Source organism: Schistocerca piceifrons, chromosome X, assembly GCF_021461385.2.
Source record: "Schistocerca piceifrons isolate TAMUIC-IGC-003096 chromosome X, iqSchPice1.1, whole genome shotgun sequence".
NCBI classification, from domain to species: domain Eukaryota; kingdom Metazoa; phylum Arthropoda; class Insecta; order Orthoptera; family Acrididae; genus Schistocerca; species Schistocerca piceifrons.
Window position 1 is genome coordinate 798,355,904 of NC_060149.1, and position 15,687 is coordinate 798,371,590.

General features: G+C 41.1%; 1 protein-coding gene across 3 annotated transcripts in view; it reads right to left on the bottom strand.

Moving 5' to 3' along the window:
• The window catches only part of LOC124722948 (acyl-CoA-binding domain-containing protein 5), a 150,357-nt gene extending 141,566 nt beyond the window's left edge, over window positions 1-8,791 (bottom strand). The window contains exon 1 of one of the 3 annotated variants that reach the window (XM_047248113.1): window positions 8,630-8,791. In XM_047248113.1, the coding sequence (XP_047104069.1) occupies window positions 8,630-8,690 (61 nt within the window). In that variant the 5' untranslated portion in view covers window positions 8,691-8,791. The remainder of the gene's footprint in view (window positions 1-8,629) is intronic. The other 2 variants (XM_047248112.1, XM_047248114.1) reach the window with 2 other exon arrangements.
• Between the last annotated feature and the right edge of the window lie 6,896 nt (window positions 8,792-15,687).

The following is a 15,687-nucleotide window of genomic DNA, read 5'->3' on the forward strand; positions in this document are numbered from 1 at the left end:
TTCGCATGATAGTGAAGCAACTCATTTGGTCTCAAAATGCACATTTCTTAAAGGAAGGGGTAAACTGTGTGTGAATCTCTAATTACAGCACAGGATCACAAACTGAATCATACTTGTTCAGGTCTGTTGAGGAAAATTATTCTATAGTTGGTCAATATAGTGAAGAGCATTTAAAAAGTTAATGTAATGTGATGTCGAAACCACAGTCCATAGACTCCTAACAGAGGCCTACATAATGTTTGCAATCTGACACTACATACTTCTTCAACATCTTATTTCATACCTAGAAAAATTCTGTGGATCTTTGATGTAGTTACTCTTACTCATGTATCTATTTATTTTAATGTTTGAGCATTTTGCATGCTACTGATGTTAACAGCTTGTACAAATTGGATAATATGTAATGATACATATAATGAACAGTTAACTCAAGTAGATTTGCATACAAGCATACAACGAGTATAGCCTACGTGAAAATTTTAAATTATCTTTTTCACAATCAAGAAAATCCATTATAGCAGTGAAAGCCTTGTTTTTAGCTCATTTTTGTATAACATTTCTGAAGGTTTTTAATGAGGCAGTGAGTGGTTCTGGTGACAAGGCACTGTGCATCTAGTGGCAGTGCAGTGAACAATTTTGCTCCAAGTTATGTATGGCTATTCTGAGTCTTGCTTAGTCTCGTAAAGGGGTAGTCACTGTTTACTAGTCAACCGAGTATAAATAATGATGGTAGTGCCACAACACCTAGTTTCTTCTAGAGCAGCTTACAGGACACATTGTTTTTGAATACAGCAACACATCCGGTGACCTTTCTCTGGCACATTAAAACTCTCTTTTTCCCAGTGAAGCTGCTCCAAAGCAGTGTTCAGTACATTCTGTGGCTATGAAAAAATGCGTAATAGGTGCTAAGCATCAGTTTTCGCTCTCACATGCTCTAAGTTAGCATAACAGGTATATGGCCGTTGATAATTTAGTGCATACAGAATCTGTGTGGAGGTTCCAAGTTAATTTGGAATCTAAGTGTACACCAAAAACTTTAACATACATAAAATCATTGTTGGTAATGTATAAACTAGAAATTACATTTTTGGTTTTACTCTGGTTTCCAATTAATTCATTGCCTTTACACCAGATATTCTTATGCCTGCTTTGCTTTGTTCTTTCAGGTCCTCTGTCACTTCCAGTTGCAATGAAAATTTCATCAGCATACAGAACAAATCTAAATATCACGATACTGAGCAGGTCATTACTATAAATTATAAACAATAAGGGTCCCAGCACAGAACCTTGGGGCCACACCTCTTGAAAATCTAGGAATCCAGAGCTCATACAATTAAAATGTATCTATCCCTTCCTACTCTCGACATATGGTTCTATAAGTGTTCTGAATATCGAATGCCTTAGCACATCAGTTGTCTATTAGAATACGATGACTTACTGAGTCAAATGACTTGCTCAGATCAATCAGAAGAGCATCAACAGACTACTTTGCTTCAAAGGCACTGAGGATTGTTGAAACAACATTTTCAACACCTTTCAGTGAAATGAATTTTCCCTGAAGACATACTGAGTGTGGGTGTTCCATTGCAGGTGAAACATTTGTAAATTTTTTGATACATGCAATGTTCTACTATAATTATTGAATGTATAACTGAAAGAGTTATCAATATGTATCAACACGAGTTGCTTCCCTTTCATGGTATCTTTAAGCAGGCTGGAAAAAAAACAACTCACAAAAATCCAATTTATTAGTACCATAACATGGTCATAGCAAATTGTCTGAAATCTTTTTAATATCAAAATTTGACAGACTATACAATCTTCTGATTTTCAGCTGCTCTGGAATATAACACCATATGGAGTCACACAATGAAAGTAACCGAGTGAACAAACTTTTATGTATGTTACATTCTTACACTGTTAAGCCAGCAAACTTTTTTTCTTTTGAAGCACACTATCAAATATGTTTGTGGGCAAATTTCTTTCTTTTTAGAGTGTCAGCTTGGTACTAAATCTTCACCAACTCACTGCTTGCATAATGCAAAGTGAATCTGCATGGTGTTTGGTGAACAAGGTGACAATATGTGACAGTACAAACTACACTCATGACAAGGTGAAAGTGGAAATGGTCTTTCTCTAATCCAAAGATGATGTATTACAAGGGTGATCATATTGTGTAGATAACTACAAAAACTGATTGCACAGTGTAGTTTTGTAATTGTGTTGTGCTGGATTATGTTTGAAAGGGCAAGGAAAGAGTGTAAACGTGTGTTGATAAAAACCTTTTCCTTTTTCAATAACACCAAGGGAGTTGTATAGCTCAACAATGCATTTTTTTGTGAGTTACTAACAACAGTATTACATCCAAACTGGATAAGAAACTGCGGGGAACTTTATAATTTTACAGACAAACTGTGTGCACTGTTGTATGGCTGGGTGCTCTCTGCTACCTCTACTCCCCTGGCAATCAGTTAAACATTTTTCACAATCACTACAAAAGGTTACTTATGGACTGAACTTCAATATGTCAATGTGGTATGCGGACCTTAGTTTCAGAGGAAGGAAGGAGGGTTGGTGTGTTTGCTGTCACATCGACATATCATATGTTTCGTGTGACACACAGTCAACAGAAAAAGTCGGTTGTTTCCCATTACAAACAAAACAATTTTTAAAGCAAAATTTTATGTGGCTGTTTGATAGGGTGATCCCAGATTACTTTAGTGCTATATTCGGTTTAGCGATATGTACTATCAGAGACAGTAAAACATGAAAAATAACCAGTGCCCAACAGGGACAGCACTGCCCTGATCTGCACTGTCGGCTAGTGCAGTAAGCAGCCCTGCTGAGTTGCTGCTAGAGTACTGGTTAATTTTCATGTTTTACTGTTCCTATTAAAACATACTGATATGACAAATACCACATTAGACTAATTTGGGACGGCTCTACGGAATGGGCAAGTAAAATTTCACTTTGAAAATAATTTCTTTAGCAATAGGAAACTGGCACTATCTATTAACACTGGATGTTACATGAGAGATGTGATAAGCAGTATTTTACAAAAATGAAATTGAAAATGTCTCTCCTACGAGTTGGCAGGCTCTTTTTCTCTGGAGTTTTGTCAGATATTTTCAATTTTGTTTTTGCAAATGAATATATATTTTTTTTTTTAACAGACCATAACTCGATGTTGTGCCTTATCAGCCATAACCAACAGGCCTCAGAGTGCAAGACTTCAAGTGGCAAGCAGTTCTGTGGTACTGTTTGTTTTTTTTTTTTTTTTTTTCACTATGGGTTCAATGGATCTGTGCACAAGGAAACATCTTCAGTACCTGGAAAAGGCTGTCTGCTTTGCACAACAATATTGAAATAGTTTAGAGTTTTTTTGAAGGGGGTGATTAAATTGTTATTTACTCAGCAGTGAAGAGAATAATTCTGCTGTACGAAATTAGTGCAGAAAGATTGAGGTGCATTGTAACACCAGTTAGGGAACACTCCTTTGGACTGTTTGAACCTACAAAATACACCATTATGCAAGGATATATTACATTCTTTGTGGGCACTGAGATAAGAGCAGGTGGAAAATGGAAACTACCAGTCTGTGAAGGAAAAAAAAATGGCAGTTATTTACTTTGTTCTAATGGCAATCTTGGAAAGTGTAGTGCTCGACACTGAAAAACCAAATATCGAGAGGTGTTATATGGAACACATTCCACATCAAGTAGCAAAACTATTCGAAACAATCAGTCCAAGACTGAGATATCACAACTACCAATACTTTAATGGCAACTATTCAGCTTTAGTAGTCTCACAAATTTGTGAGAAACTTCCTACAACAACCTGCCCAATATGACTGATGTTTCTGAAAATGACGACTTGGCTGAACAACTAATTTTTTTGTAGTGAAAGACAATGACTGTGCCAATCTGTAAATGAGTTCATAAAAATACTCACTGACTGGTCTCGAAAGCTGAAAAAATATCCCCTGTATAGTAGAACGAGTATCGAGAAAGAAAAATTAATGAGACTTAATTGTAAAGCTGTAACTGGTCAAGGACTTTTGATACCTGAAACTACTAAAAGATAACTACTAAACTACATACTACTAAAACACAAAAAATATGAATGCATGCAATGGAACAATAACCTAAAATGCATCAACAGAAGCATCAGATTCCACCTGTCTGCTTTGACCCATGACGTAATGGTAGTGGTGTGTGTGACGTCACTATGGCACAGGGTTTCTGAGTTATTGTGTTGTAGATGTCATGTTGTTGTATTTAATCATGCCCTCTGGTGGTGTATGTGGACATGCCGAGTTTAACATATGGTATTGCGTTCATTTGAGGTTCGGTTGTCATTGTTCTAACGTGGTTTTGAGTTTAGGTAGTTGGTGCGGTAAGCTGCAGGTGCTATTTGCTTGGTATTGATATCTGCAGTTGACGTATACAGGGCAAGGGAAATGTTTGACTCCTGTGGTTTTGTTGGTGTAGTAGAATGTTGTAATTTAAATTTTTGATATTATTTGTTTTGGGAGGGTGGGGTGCTTTTTTTATTATTGCATATTTAGCTTGTACCAGCCCTACACCTCCAATATCCCGCAGTTGTCCTGCTGGTTTCATTTTATTTTTGGAGTGAGACATTATTGTGTCATTCTTACTTTTGTTCGCGTGTGTATGCAGTGACATCATTGTTGTCATTTTGTTTATGCTGGGAGTACCCGTTACCATCACATTGATGGCGTCATGGGTCAAAGCAGAAAGATGGAATCTGACGCTTCTGTAATACCCCTAAAATTACATACAGTAAATACAGCATTTAGTTGGTGGAGTGCTTTCAGGCAACAATAATGTAAAAAGGGAAAGGTAATTACAATTGTTCGTCATGCACTTTACTACAACATGCTACCCATATCTACAGTATACAGGGATGCAACAAAATGTGTGGCTAAACTTTCAGCACACATTCCTCACAAGTGGAAGAAGAAAACGTGGTAAGTGGACATATTTTTGGAAATGCTTTAGTTCCACATTAGAAATAATTTTCTACGACTCTTCAGAGTAGGTCGACATTAAACACAGGAAACATACAGAAATGGACTGTATCAGCATACCACTTGAAGCTTGCTCTTAACTGAAAAGCTCAGAATGTTCTCCATTAGTAATAATACATGCATTAACCCACACTCACATTAAATTCTATATGTTATGACGTAACACTGGAGTACTGAATATGGTTTTGAAGACTTGTTCAATACAGAAATGTAGATTCTTCTGCACATTGTTATGTTTGATACACAAGAGTTTTCAAGTACCAAAACAGATAAAAGTGCAGTGGGTTTAGGCTAGGAGAATGCAGAAGCCATCTGATTTGTCCATCTCATCCTATACATTTGACACACAATCCTGTGAACTTAAGAATTACGACTTAACTAGGCATAAGCAAGGGGAAGAGTGACTATTTTATGAAGGAAAAAAAAGTGGTATGCTGGTACAGTCCGATACAGTTAATGTATCATGAAGAATTTCAGGAAATGAGGTTTTACATGGAAATATGAGGAAAGTATCCTGAAAGTCTGGATTATAGTGCTCTTACACCCAACATCATAAAAATATAACAGGAATGTAAAAATTCTTTGGGCATAATCAAGGAGTGAAAATATGACACTTTTCATGCAGGATATGTGGCTCACAAGCATTAGTGCATATGTAGATACAGGAAACAGAAGCCAATGGTTAATGCATTCTACATGGCAGCAAGCCACAATATCATGCCAGATTAGTTAGCTAGCTCACCCTATTCCAACCAATAATTTCACACCTCTAATCACGTGATTTAGATTTCCATTTTTAAGTAACTGATATTAAATTGGTAGTGTGGACAAAATCTTTGGAAGTATCTAACAGCAGGCTTTCTTTAATAAGAAGTTGTTAATGCAAGCAATCCAGGGCACAGTATCAGCAGCAATAGAATAGACAAGAGAAACTAATTAGCATGTTCCATACCATAACGTGTTACTGTGCACATCATTTGTGGAACACACAATTAACTAGCAAATTATAATAAGTTACCTTGTACTTCTACTATCACCAGTACTTTACAATATGGCTATAGCCACATATCAAGAATTTTGGAACATTTTCTTGTCATAACTGTTCACACAATACCAACAGACAAAAAATTACAGGTAACACTAGTGTGACAAAATTCTGTACAAGAGCACAAAGGAGGAAGTGTAAATGACTATTCTGCAGGAGCTGATGTTACCCAGCCTTGGTAAAATGTCAACAGTTATGACACTGAGTTAAATGTGATTGTTACATGACAAACAAAACACAGCCAAGAGGCTATTCATAAATTGCCACCATCACAGAATATAGAGCAACTACTGCAGTGAAGTGGCAGACTAAAAACTGTCTACAAGTCAGTGATGTCCATCTAATTAGCAATTCAAACAGTAATGGTGAAAGTTAGAAGAGGTTAAAAAAAATGCAAATGCTACGATGCAACTTAATTTAGAGAAAATATCTTTTAACTTCTGATTCAACAGATAGGTACTAATAACAAACGTAGTCCCTAATACATTGCATTGCTGTTAAAAAAAGCACAAAAGTAGCGCAAAGCTTCTTCCACCAGGTATAACAGCAAAATACAAGAAAAAACCTGAAAAAAATATCTGGGACTGAATTGCACCTTCACCGTAAGAAAACCTGCTACAGTTATGCAGAGCAATTAATGAGTGCCATGACATATATAAACACACAGCAAAGCTAACGTATGTACAGAATAACACTAATGTTTAATTGCTGTTCTTTATAACAATCCATCTGCTGTTTTTACTTTTACTCTGCACACTGTTTATTTTCCAACCCCACTGGCAAAACATTTATGAATAAGATCTGAAGGTAGGACGATTAGACTTTAACATCCCATCAATAGTGTCATCATTAGAGACAGAGCACAAGGTCCCTTTATGAAAGTATGAGGAATAAAATGTGCTGTCATGCACTGTTCAAAGGAACCATCTTGGCAATTTAGGGAAAGCACGGAAAACCTAACTCAGCCTGGTTGGATGTGGATTTGAACCACCGTCTTCCAAGTGCGAGTCCAGTGTGCTAACCACTCCATCATCTCACCTGGTATGAATAAAATCTATTGTGAAAATTAGGGCCAAATTTGTAGAAATCATTTTTTGAGCACTAAATCATAAATGGTTTCTTCCTGAAACATTTTACACTGAACTCTGACAGCGTTTCCTTGTCAAACATGTAAAAATTGTGAAAGCATACAAAGAGCAAGTCCATGAAACGATCTGTTTAAAAGTGTGAGGTTTCACACACACTCACAGTAACAAAGTAAATTAATTGCACAGTTTATGTTACATTCCAACCCATAATTTATTTATTTTTAAAAAATCTCTTGTGTTGCTAGTGACATATCGTGCCACCACCACCATGAAAAACAATGATGACAACCAAATCATCACATGAATGGCTGATAACAATAGTCCAGTTTAAATGAAGAAGTATGTTTATTTTCTAAAATAGTTCATACTCCCTTAAGACCAAAACAAAGTAATTATGCAAAAAAATGGTTATTTATAGAATAATTGTCTCTCCACACACACACACACACACACACACACACACACACACACACACACACACACACACACACACACACGAGAGGGGGAGGGGGGGGGGTGGAGGGGCGCGAGGAAACTAAACTATTTAAATCATTCAGGATTAGAACAATCTATCTGCATGCCACGTTTAGTCTAACATTTGTCAACATGCTACTTTCACAGTAGACATGAGGTAAACATTTTTACGAATTTTCCGAAGTTATTAGCAGTAAATATTGTTTCACCTGCTAACTAGCAATGGCATCAATTGGCAGAAACAAATATTGAATATCAACATTCTGAATGGCAGAACATACAATTCCTTGCACAGTACAAAAGCTAGAAGACTCTTCATGAAGGTAAAACGCTACTACTTGTAAGGTATCGTCCTGTGATTTTATAATTTGATAGTCATTGCAAATAGCTGGTATCTCTAGGCAAACCGTGATGTTATAAACACTGAGCTCCTTTCTGATTACTGCAAATGGGGTCTTTAAGTGAAGGGAAGCACTAAAACTAACATTTGACAAAATGCGAGTGACAGTGAGTTTATTCCTTCCATATCTTACTACCAGAACGACATGGAATCCCGAAACAGTTGGAGATTATTCTCAGCTTAGAGCTATAGTAACAGTAACAATACTTTTAGCCACTCATTACTCTATTCAAGAGTCTCGTTGCAAATTGTGCTTAGCTTCCAAGCGAATGCACGTCATTAATTTATATATTTATGGCTTTTAATTGTAGTTATCAATTTTAAAGGTATTGTTTCAACACATCAGAATTTTATCACTGCCTATCTACTCACGGAATGAATGCAATAAAACTTCAGGAACTTTACTGAAGTCCTCGTTTAAACGGTAATGCTATAATATCACAACAATAAAAAAAAAACTATGGTACTTTCAATTCAAACCTATTCTCACAGCAGTAATCACTGACACACCAAATAATTATTTAAGTGATATATTTAGCTGGTTAAAATATAAAAACGCACACTGTACCTACCATTTTTTGGTAAATTCCGGATGACATTAACAGCTGCTCTAAATTTTTCTTCAGTAGTCATTGCGGGAGCTAGCTTTCACACCACTTCCCCCAACCAGCACAAACACTTCGTACACACTGCCACTTCCAACTCCACTGAGCACTGACGTCTACTCAGGTTTGCTTCTCGACCCAAGTAAAACAACTGCGCATCACGTGACGCTAACAGAGTCGACTGACACTGTTTCAAGGATACACATCAGGCGCAGCGCGTGCGCTTCCAGCAATAATAAAATAGAGTATGCACATATACAATAGGAAGATAATTAATTCTACATGCACACACTTTATAGTATACTATGTAGCACAGCTATTGTATTCTTCACTTAAGATCGCTAAACCTGCACCATTAAAAAGTAACGAATGCCTCGCGGTCCAAAACATACTGAAAAAAAGTGGTAAATTTTTTGCTTGAAGAATTCGCTTGCACAGCCCCAGAACTGTAGAACTTGCTGGCTGCTATTGTCTCGAGGTATTTTTGCTGCCTCGTACAGCAGAGGCAAAGGTTCGAGTCCCGCCTTGGCATTAGATTGGAGGCTTTAAATTCGCCGTGACTTTTATGCACCGGTACACTATAGCTGCAACATTGAAACAAAAATTTGCTGATTATAAATGAACTAATATGTGACTGTAAATTCAAATGTGGTTGACTTAAAAACGAATGACGTGGTTACACAATATATAGCCTATATACGAATGCAGATTAAAATAATCAGAGCTTGAGAGAAATTACGTTCACATAAAATGAAAATACAATAAGATTTCATTGTAGGAGTGAAGAGAATGACTATAATGGTCCCGGTGCACTTGATCAAAAAATTTTGTAATTTGTTTACATTTGTGACACCACAAGCCATGTATTCCCTTATCAATAAGTCATCATCATCATGTGACAGGCCACGCTGCTTTTCAATGACGACAGTACGCCCCTCTCTCTCCACCTCTTGTCTTGAAACACATAGTCAAAAAGTTTTAATCATCATGTCAAACGCTTGATATCATGTTCGCAGTAATGAGATATTTAAAATTCGAAGATGGAAGTGGCTGGAAATTTTTTAAAAAATACGCAAAAGGCAGTGGGAGAGAAATATAAAAATACAAACAGGCGTTGATGGGAAATTTACAAATCCAAGAAAGCGATGGTGGGAAATTTAAAAATGCAAGATGAGACACGAGAAATTAAAAAAAAATAGCACTCATTAAAATGAAAGAGCCAATAATAGAGCAGTATTTTTTCCGTAAAATGAGTTAGACCAACTGGTATGTAGCCCACCATCTTCAAACGTATTTAATTTTCTTTCACCATATCTAAAATAAGTATTGCCAAGAGTTTCTTATTCACCTTCAACACTTTTTAGAATATGATCTATTGTAAAGCATAGGTTGTTACAATTCGAGTAAATATCTGAGACATCTGCATTGGCTAACCAAGTTTTGACAGCGGTATCTGTCTTAATAAAATTGAACTGACACTGAACTGCATTTTATGGCAAACAGTACAGAATGTGAACACATATGCATTTGTTAAGCTCTGACTTTCTGTTACGACTAGCTTGCAATATTGGCAATTTAATTCTGCCTATATGTACAATTCTCCTTTGAAATCGAATAAGATCTCTCGCCATCTGTTCCCAGGATCCAAAGCATGCTATTAACTAAGTGAAAACCCATGCAATATTAATGTGAGAGGTTTTAAAATCTATAGAATTTGCAAAATGCACTTTTTTGGATGTCTATTTTCATTTGCAACTTCCCATTCCGCAGTTGAGCCTCTCACTTTATTTTCCGCAGCCATTCTAAACTTCAAGTAATAATCCCTGGTTGTTGAAGTTCGCCGGCCGATGTGGACGAGCGGTTCTAGGCACTTCAGTCTGGAACCGCGCGACCGCTACGGTCAGGAAAATCTGAAATATACATTCCCCAATGGATTCCGTTGGTGGAGAAGATTCGATGGTTCAAAGCTAGGTACTCCACTGCAAAAACTACATTGCTGTCATATTACAGTGAACCTCTTGTAATGAGAAATATTTTAGCCAGAACTGATGTTGGAGTAACATTAGACAAAACAGATTGGTGTGATCGCTCCGTCTGCGATGTCCTGCTCTAATTACGCAATTACAGATCATCAAGTAACATATCGCCAAAACCCATGTCTATAAAGATCCAAAAACCATTGCTAACAAAAATCTAAAGATACTGCCTAACATGCACTGCAAACGGTGTCCACAATGATACCTGCACCTTCCCAAGCAGATGCACAGTTCTAGAAAACACCATTAGTGCATAGTGCACTGTGCCTGGAGCACCGTGTGAGCTGCAGCACTGGGAGCAGATTCACTCGCCGCAGCAGTCTGCTGTGCCACGCTGCTGCATAGTGTGGGACTTTGTTTCTTCGCACGCAGACCAGAAGTTGCACCACTTTGTCGGCGTCTTGTGGCTGTTGTATTGCTAGCACTCTGATGCAGTCTGTCGGCCTGTAGTGGTCGCATAAAAGACATTTACTGAAAGGAGTGCTGACTGAACAATATAACGGGTGATCAAAAAGTCAGTATAAATTTGAAAACTTAATAAACCACGGAATAATGTAGATAGAGAGGTAAAAATTGACACACATGCTTGGAATGACATGGGTTTTTATTAGTACCAAAAAAAGAAAAACAAAGTTCACAAATGTCCGACAGATGGCGCTGGACAGCAAAACGTCAGTGACTGCACGTGACAATCGTGTATAAAAGAAGCTGTAATGAGAGAGAGAATCGTGTCACCTACTGTCACCTTCGTGAAGCTCCTGTCTCTTTCCTCTCCACTCTGGCCAGGCTCTACAATGTAGTCCTGTCCACCGGTTACTATCCCGACCTGTGGAAAACATCCCGTATCCTCATGTTCCTTAAACCTGGCAAACCGCCGTCCGCCGTCTCATCCTACCGTCCCATCAGCCTTACCTCGGTCTTCAGCCAGGTCCTGGAATCTATCCTCACCCGACGCATCCACCAGCATCTCCGCCTGCACCGCCTCCTTCCCGTTACCCAGTGTGGCTTTCGGCCGTCCTTCTCTTCCGACGACCTTCTCCTTCACCTCACTCATCTCCTTTCCGAACAGCTTAATTCCCGTCGCTCCGCAATCTTCCTCTCCCTGGACCTCGAACGTGCCTATGACCGCGTATGGCATTCCGGTCTCCTCTTCAAGCTCCAAACCTTCGCCCTTCCCATTAACTACGTCCATCTGATCAGCTCCTTTCTCTCCCGCCGTCCTTCCTATGTCACCGTCCATAACACGGATTCCTACACCTTTTTCCCCTCTGCCGGTGTGCCCCGAGGCTCCGTCATCTCCCCCCTTCTGTACCTTTTGTACACGGCGGACATGCCGCCGCCGTCAGCCCCCGTCCACCTTCTCCAGTTTGCCGATGACACCGCCTTCCTTGCCCTTGCCCCCACCCTACAGCGCTCCCAACACCTTCTCCAATCCCATCTTGACCGGTTCACCGCTTGGTGCAACCAGTGGTTGCTCAAGGTCAATCCCTCCAAAACCCAGGCGATCATTGTGGGCAAAACCACCACTTCCTTTCGCCTCCTTGATTTCTATCTCACCATCTATGGCCATCCTCTCACCCTCACTCCCACCCTTAAGTACCTTGGCGTCACCCTCGACCGTCGCCTCACCTGGACTCCCCACCTCCGGACAATCCAAGCCAAGGCACGCTCCCGACTCAGTCTCCTCAAGCTCCTCTCCGGCTGTATGTGGGGTCTGGACCCCTCCACCATCCTCCACACCTATAAGTCCCTCATCCGCCCTATCCTTTGTTATGCCCACCCAGCTTGGATCTCCGCCCCCCCCCCCCTACCTTTTATAAATCCCTCCAAATCCTTGAACGTCATGCTCTCCGCCTCGCCTATCGCATCCGTCTCCCCTCCCCCACGCGGATCCTGTACGATCTCATCCCCTTCCCCCATCTCCTCCTTTTCCTTGAAAGGATACAGATCCTGTACACCTCCCGCAAACTCGATCCTCCTCACCCGCTCGTCTCCCCGATCCTCTCCCATGCCCGCCCGCTGCCGCGTCTGTATTCCCACGTCCCACCCGGTCTCCATCTCTCCACCCTCCTTAACCTCTCCCAAGGTGGCTTCCGCCACCTCCCCCTCCCTGATGATGCCCTCCTCCCCTCCATCTACCCCTCCTACCAACTTTGATCCTCCTGCCCTCCTCCTGTGTTTGCTCCTCTGGGCACCCCCCCTTCCTTCTCTCCCTTTTCCCTCCCTCCTCCTTTTCTCCCCCTCCTCCCCCGGGCCTCCCCTCCCCTGTCCCTCTCCTCCTGCCCCCGTCTCCTCAGCCATTTTCATCCTTTTTCTCCCCTCTCCCCCACCTCACCCCTGTTCCCCTCTTGGCAGGTTCCCGGACTCGCACACGCTACGTGGACATTCGCGCGCCGGAGATCACCGCCATCAGTGTTTCGTGTGTGCCGTCGTGTTTAATGTTCAGTGTTCACCGTCACACTCCCTCGTTCACCAGTGCCATCGTCATCTTCAGTGTTCGTGCGTCGTCTCATCAGTTAGCAGTGTGGATTATCGACGAGTGTGAACGGCTCCGTGTTTGTCTCTATGTGTCTCCTGTTTTATTGCCCACCGTTCTGTAACTTGTGTCTTCTCACTGTTTTTGCTGCTTGTATATTCTATGGCTGAAGAGCAGCGTAGTGTGCTGCTGACAGCCTGCCTATTGTACAGGCTTTAAAATAACAATAAAGTAAAAAAAAAAAAAATGAGAGAGAATCAGATGCGCCAGCAGTCGCAGCATGTTGACGTTACCTGAAAAGGCCCTTTTAGTGAAGCTGTATTATCTGAATGGGGAATGTTCTAGTTCAGCGTTACGATCCTATCGCCATAGGAAGGGCATTCGAACGGGTAAAGGTCCGTTGACAAATGCAGCTGTGGCGGGAATGATTTCGAAGTTCGAAGCCACGGGTTGTTTAGACGATAGACCCCGTAGTGGCCGACCGAGCACAAGGCGTAATGCTGCTGAGACAGTTCAGGAAGAAATGGAGACTGTAGCGGGTTCGTCTATGCACGGGGAAGTCAGCGCTCGTGCAATCGCAGGTCGCACCGGCATTCCATACACTACTGTTTGGTTGGTATTGAGGCGTACCTGTACAAAATCCATCGGCATCATGAACTGTTACCTGGCGATTTAGTGAAGCGGAGGGTATTTGCGGTGTGGGCGTTTCGAAAGATGGCGAAAGATGACGACTGGTTGAGTAACGTGTTGTGGACCGATGAAGCTCATTTCACGCTCCGAGGGTCTGTCAACGCCCACAACTGCAGAATTCTGGCTACCGAAAATCCTAGAACTGTCGTGGAAACTCCATTGCACGACGAGAAAGTCACGGTATGGGTTGGATTTACCACATCTACCGTTATCGGGACTTTTTTGTTCGAGGAAATACGTGATTCTGGTTTTGTAACTGCTACCGTGACAGGTGAGAGGCACGTTGATATGTTACAGAATCGCATCATCCCCAGCCTGGCTGATAAACACCTGCTGGAACGTACGATGTTTATGCAGGATGGCGCTCCACCCCATATTGCTAGACGAGTGAAAGGTCTCTTGCTCGCGTCGTTTGGTGATGATCGTGTGCTCAGCCGCCACTTTCGTCATGCTTGGCCTCCCAGGTCCCCAGACCTCAGTCCGTGCAATTATTGGCTTTGGGGCTTCCTGAAGTCGCAAGTGTATCGTGACCGACCGATATCTTCAGGGATGCTGAAAGACACCATCTGACGCCAGTGCCTCACCAAAACTCCGGACATGCTTTACAGTACTGTTCACAACATTATTCCTCGACTACAGCTATTGTTGAGGAATAATGGTGGACATATTGAGCATTTCCTGTAAAGAACATCATCTTTGCTTTGTCTTACTTTGTTATGCTAATTATTGCTATTCTGATCAGATGAAGCGCCATCTGTCGGACATTTTTTGAATTTTTGTATTTTTTTGATTCTAATAAAACCTCATGTCATTTCAAGCATTTTGTACCTACCTATCTACATTATTCCGTGACTTATTCAGTTTCCAAATTTATACTGACTTTTTGATCACCCAGTACTTCATGCATTCTGTGTGAAGGATGCTCATCCCTTGTGAACCACCCCATACACCAGCATGTTTGCGTCAGCAAACCTGTAGCAGCAGCTTCAAAGACCTTCCTAGAAAGACTGACAAACGACAGTGCATTTCCTGTCACCTACACAGGTGGGGGCCTTGAGGGATTGCTCTGCTTATCCTGTTGGCGTCGGAAGGACTGTGATCACCTGAGAATTTGAAAGACGCTGATAAAAGCATAAAGTAGTTCCTGGAAGGATAGAGCATTTTCTCTCTCCACACACAGGTCATCCCACACAGGTGGGGCACTTGAGGGATTGCTCAGTTTATCCTGTTGGTGTCCGAAGGACTGTGATCACCTGAGCATTTGAAAGACGCTGGTAAAAGCATGAAGTAGTTCCTGGAAGGATAGAGCATTTTCTGTCTCCACACACAAGAGTTTGTATCAGACACATTCGGAAAAGTTGTATGGCAAAGGCCAGGACACTTACCAAGGCTGCGATGTAGCCAACAACTGGTTTCCGGGTGGACTGGCGAACGGCGACGAAGACATTCCCCATTTTCCCACCTGCGTTCGGTATGTGGGTGATCTGAAGGATGGAACAATACCTGTCCCAGGGGTTTGCACCTGTTTTGATGTAGCCGACAACCGACTTTTCTGGGAAGGACTGGTGAACACCGACAAAGGCATTCCCTGTCTTACCACCTGCAATCGGTATATGGATGGTCATGAAGGATGTGAACAATACCCAACATTCTGAACCTGCAGCTTTCAGTTTCCCCCTGTATAAGTGTTCCTACAGGTTCCCACCAAATTAGTGGGCAGAATTTCAGTCTGTACAGGCAGAACATTAATAAAACCCAGAACTTGCAGGGACATATTCCTGACCGGAGATGGAGAAAAAAAGGTCCTATGGAACTTGTGTCTG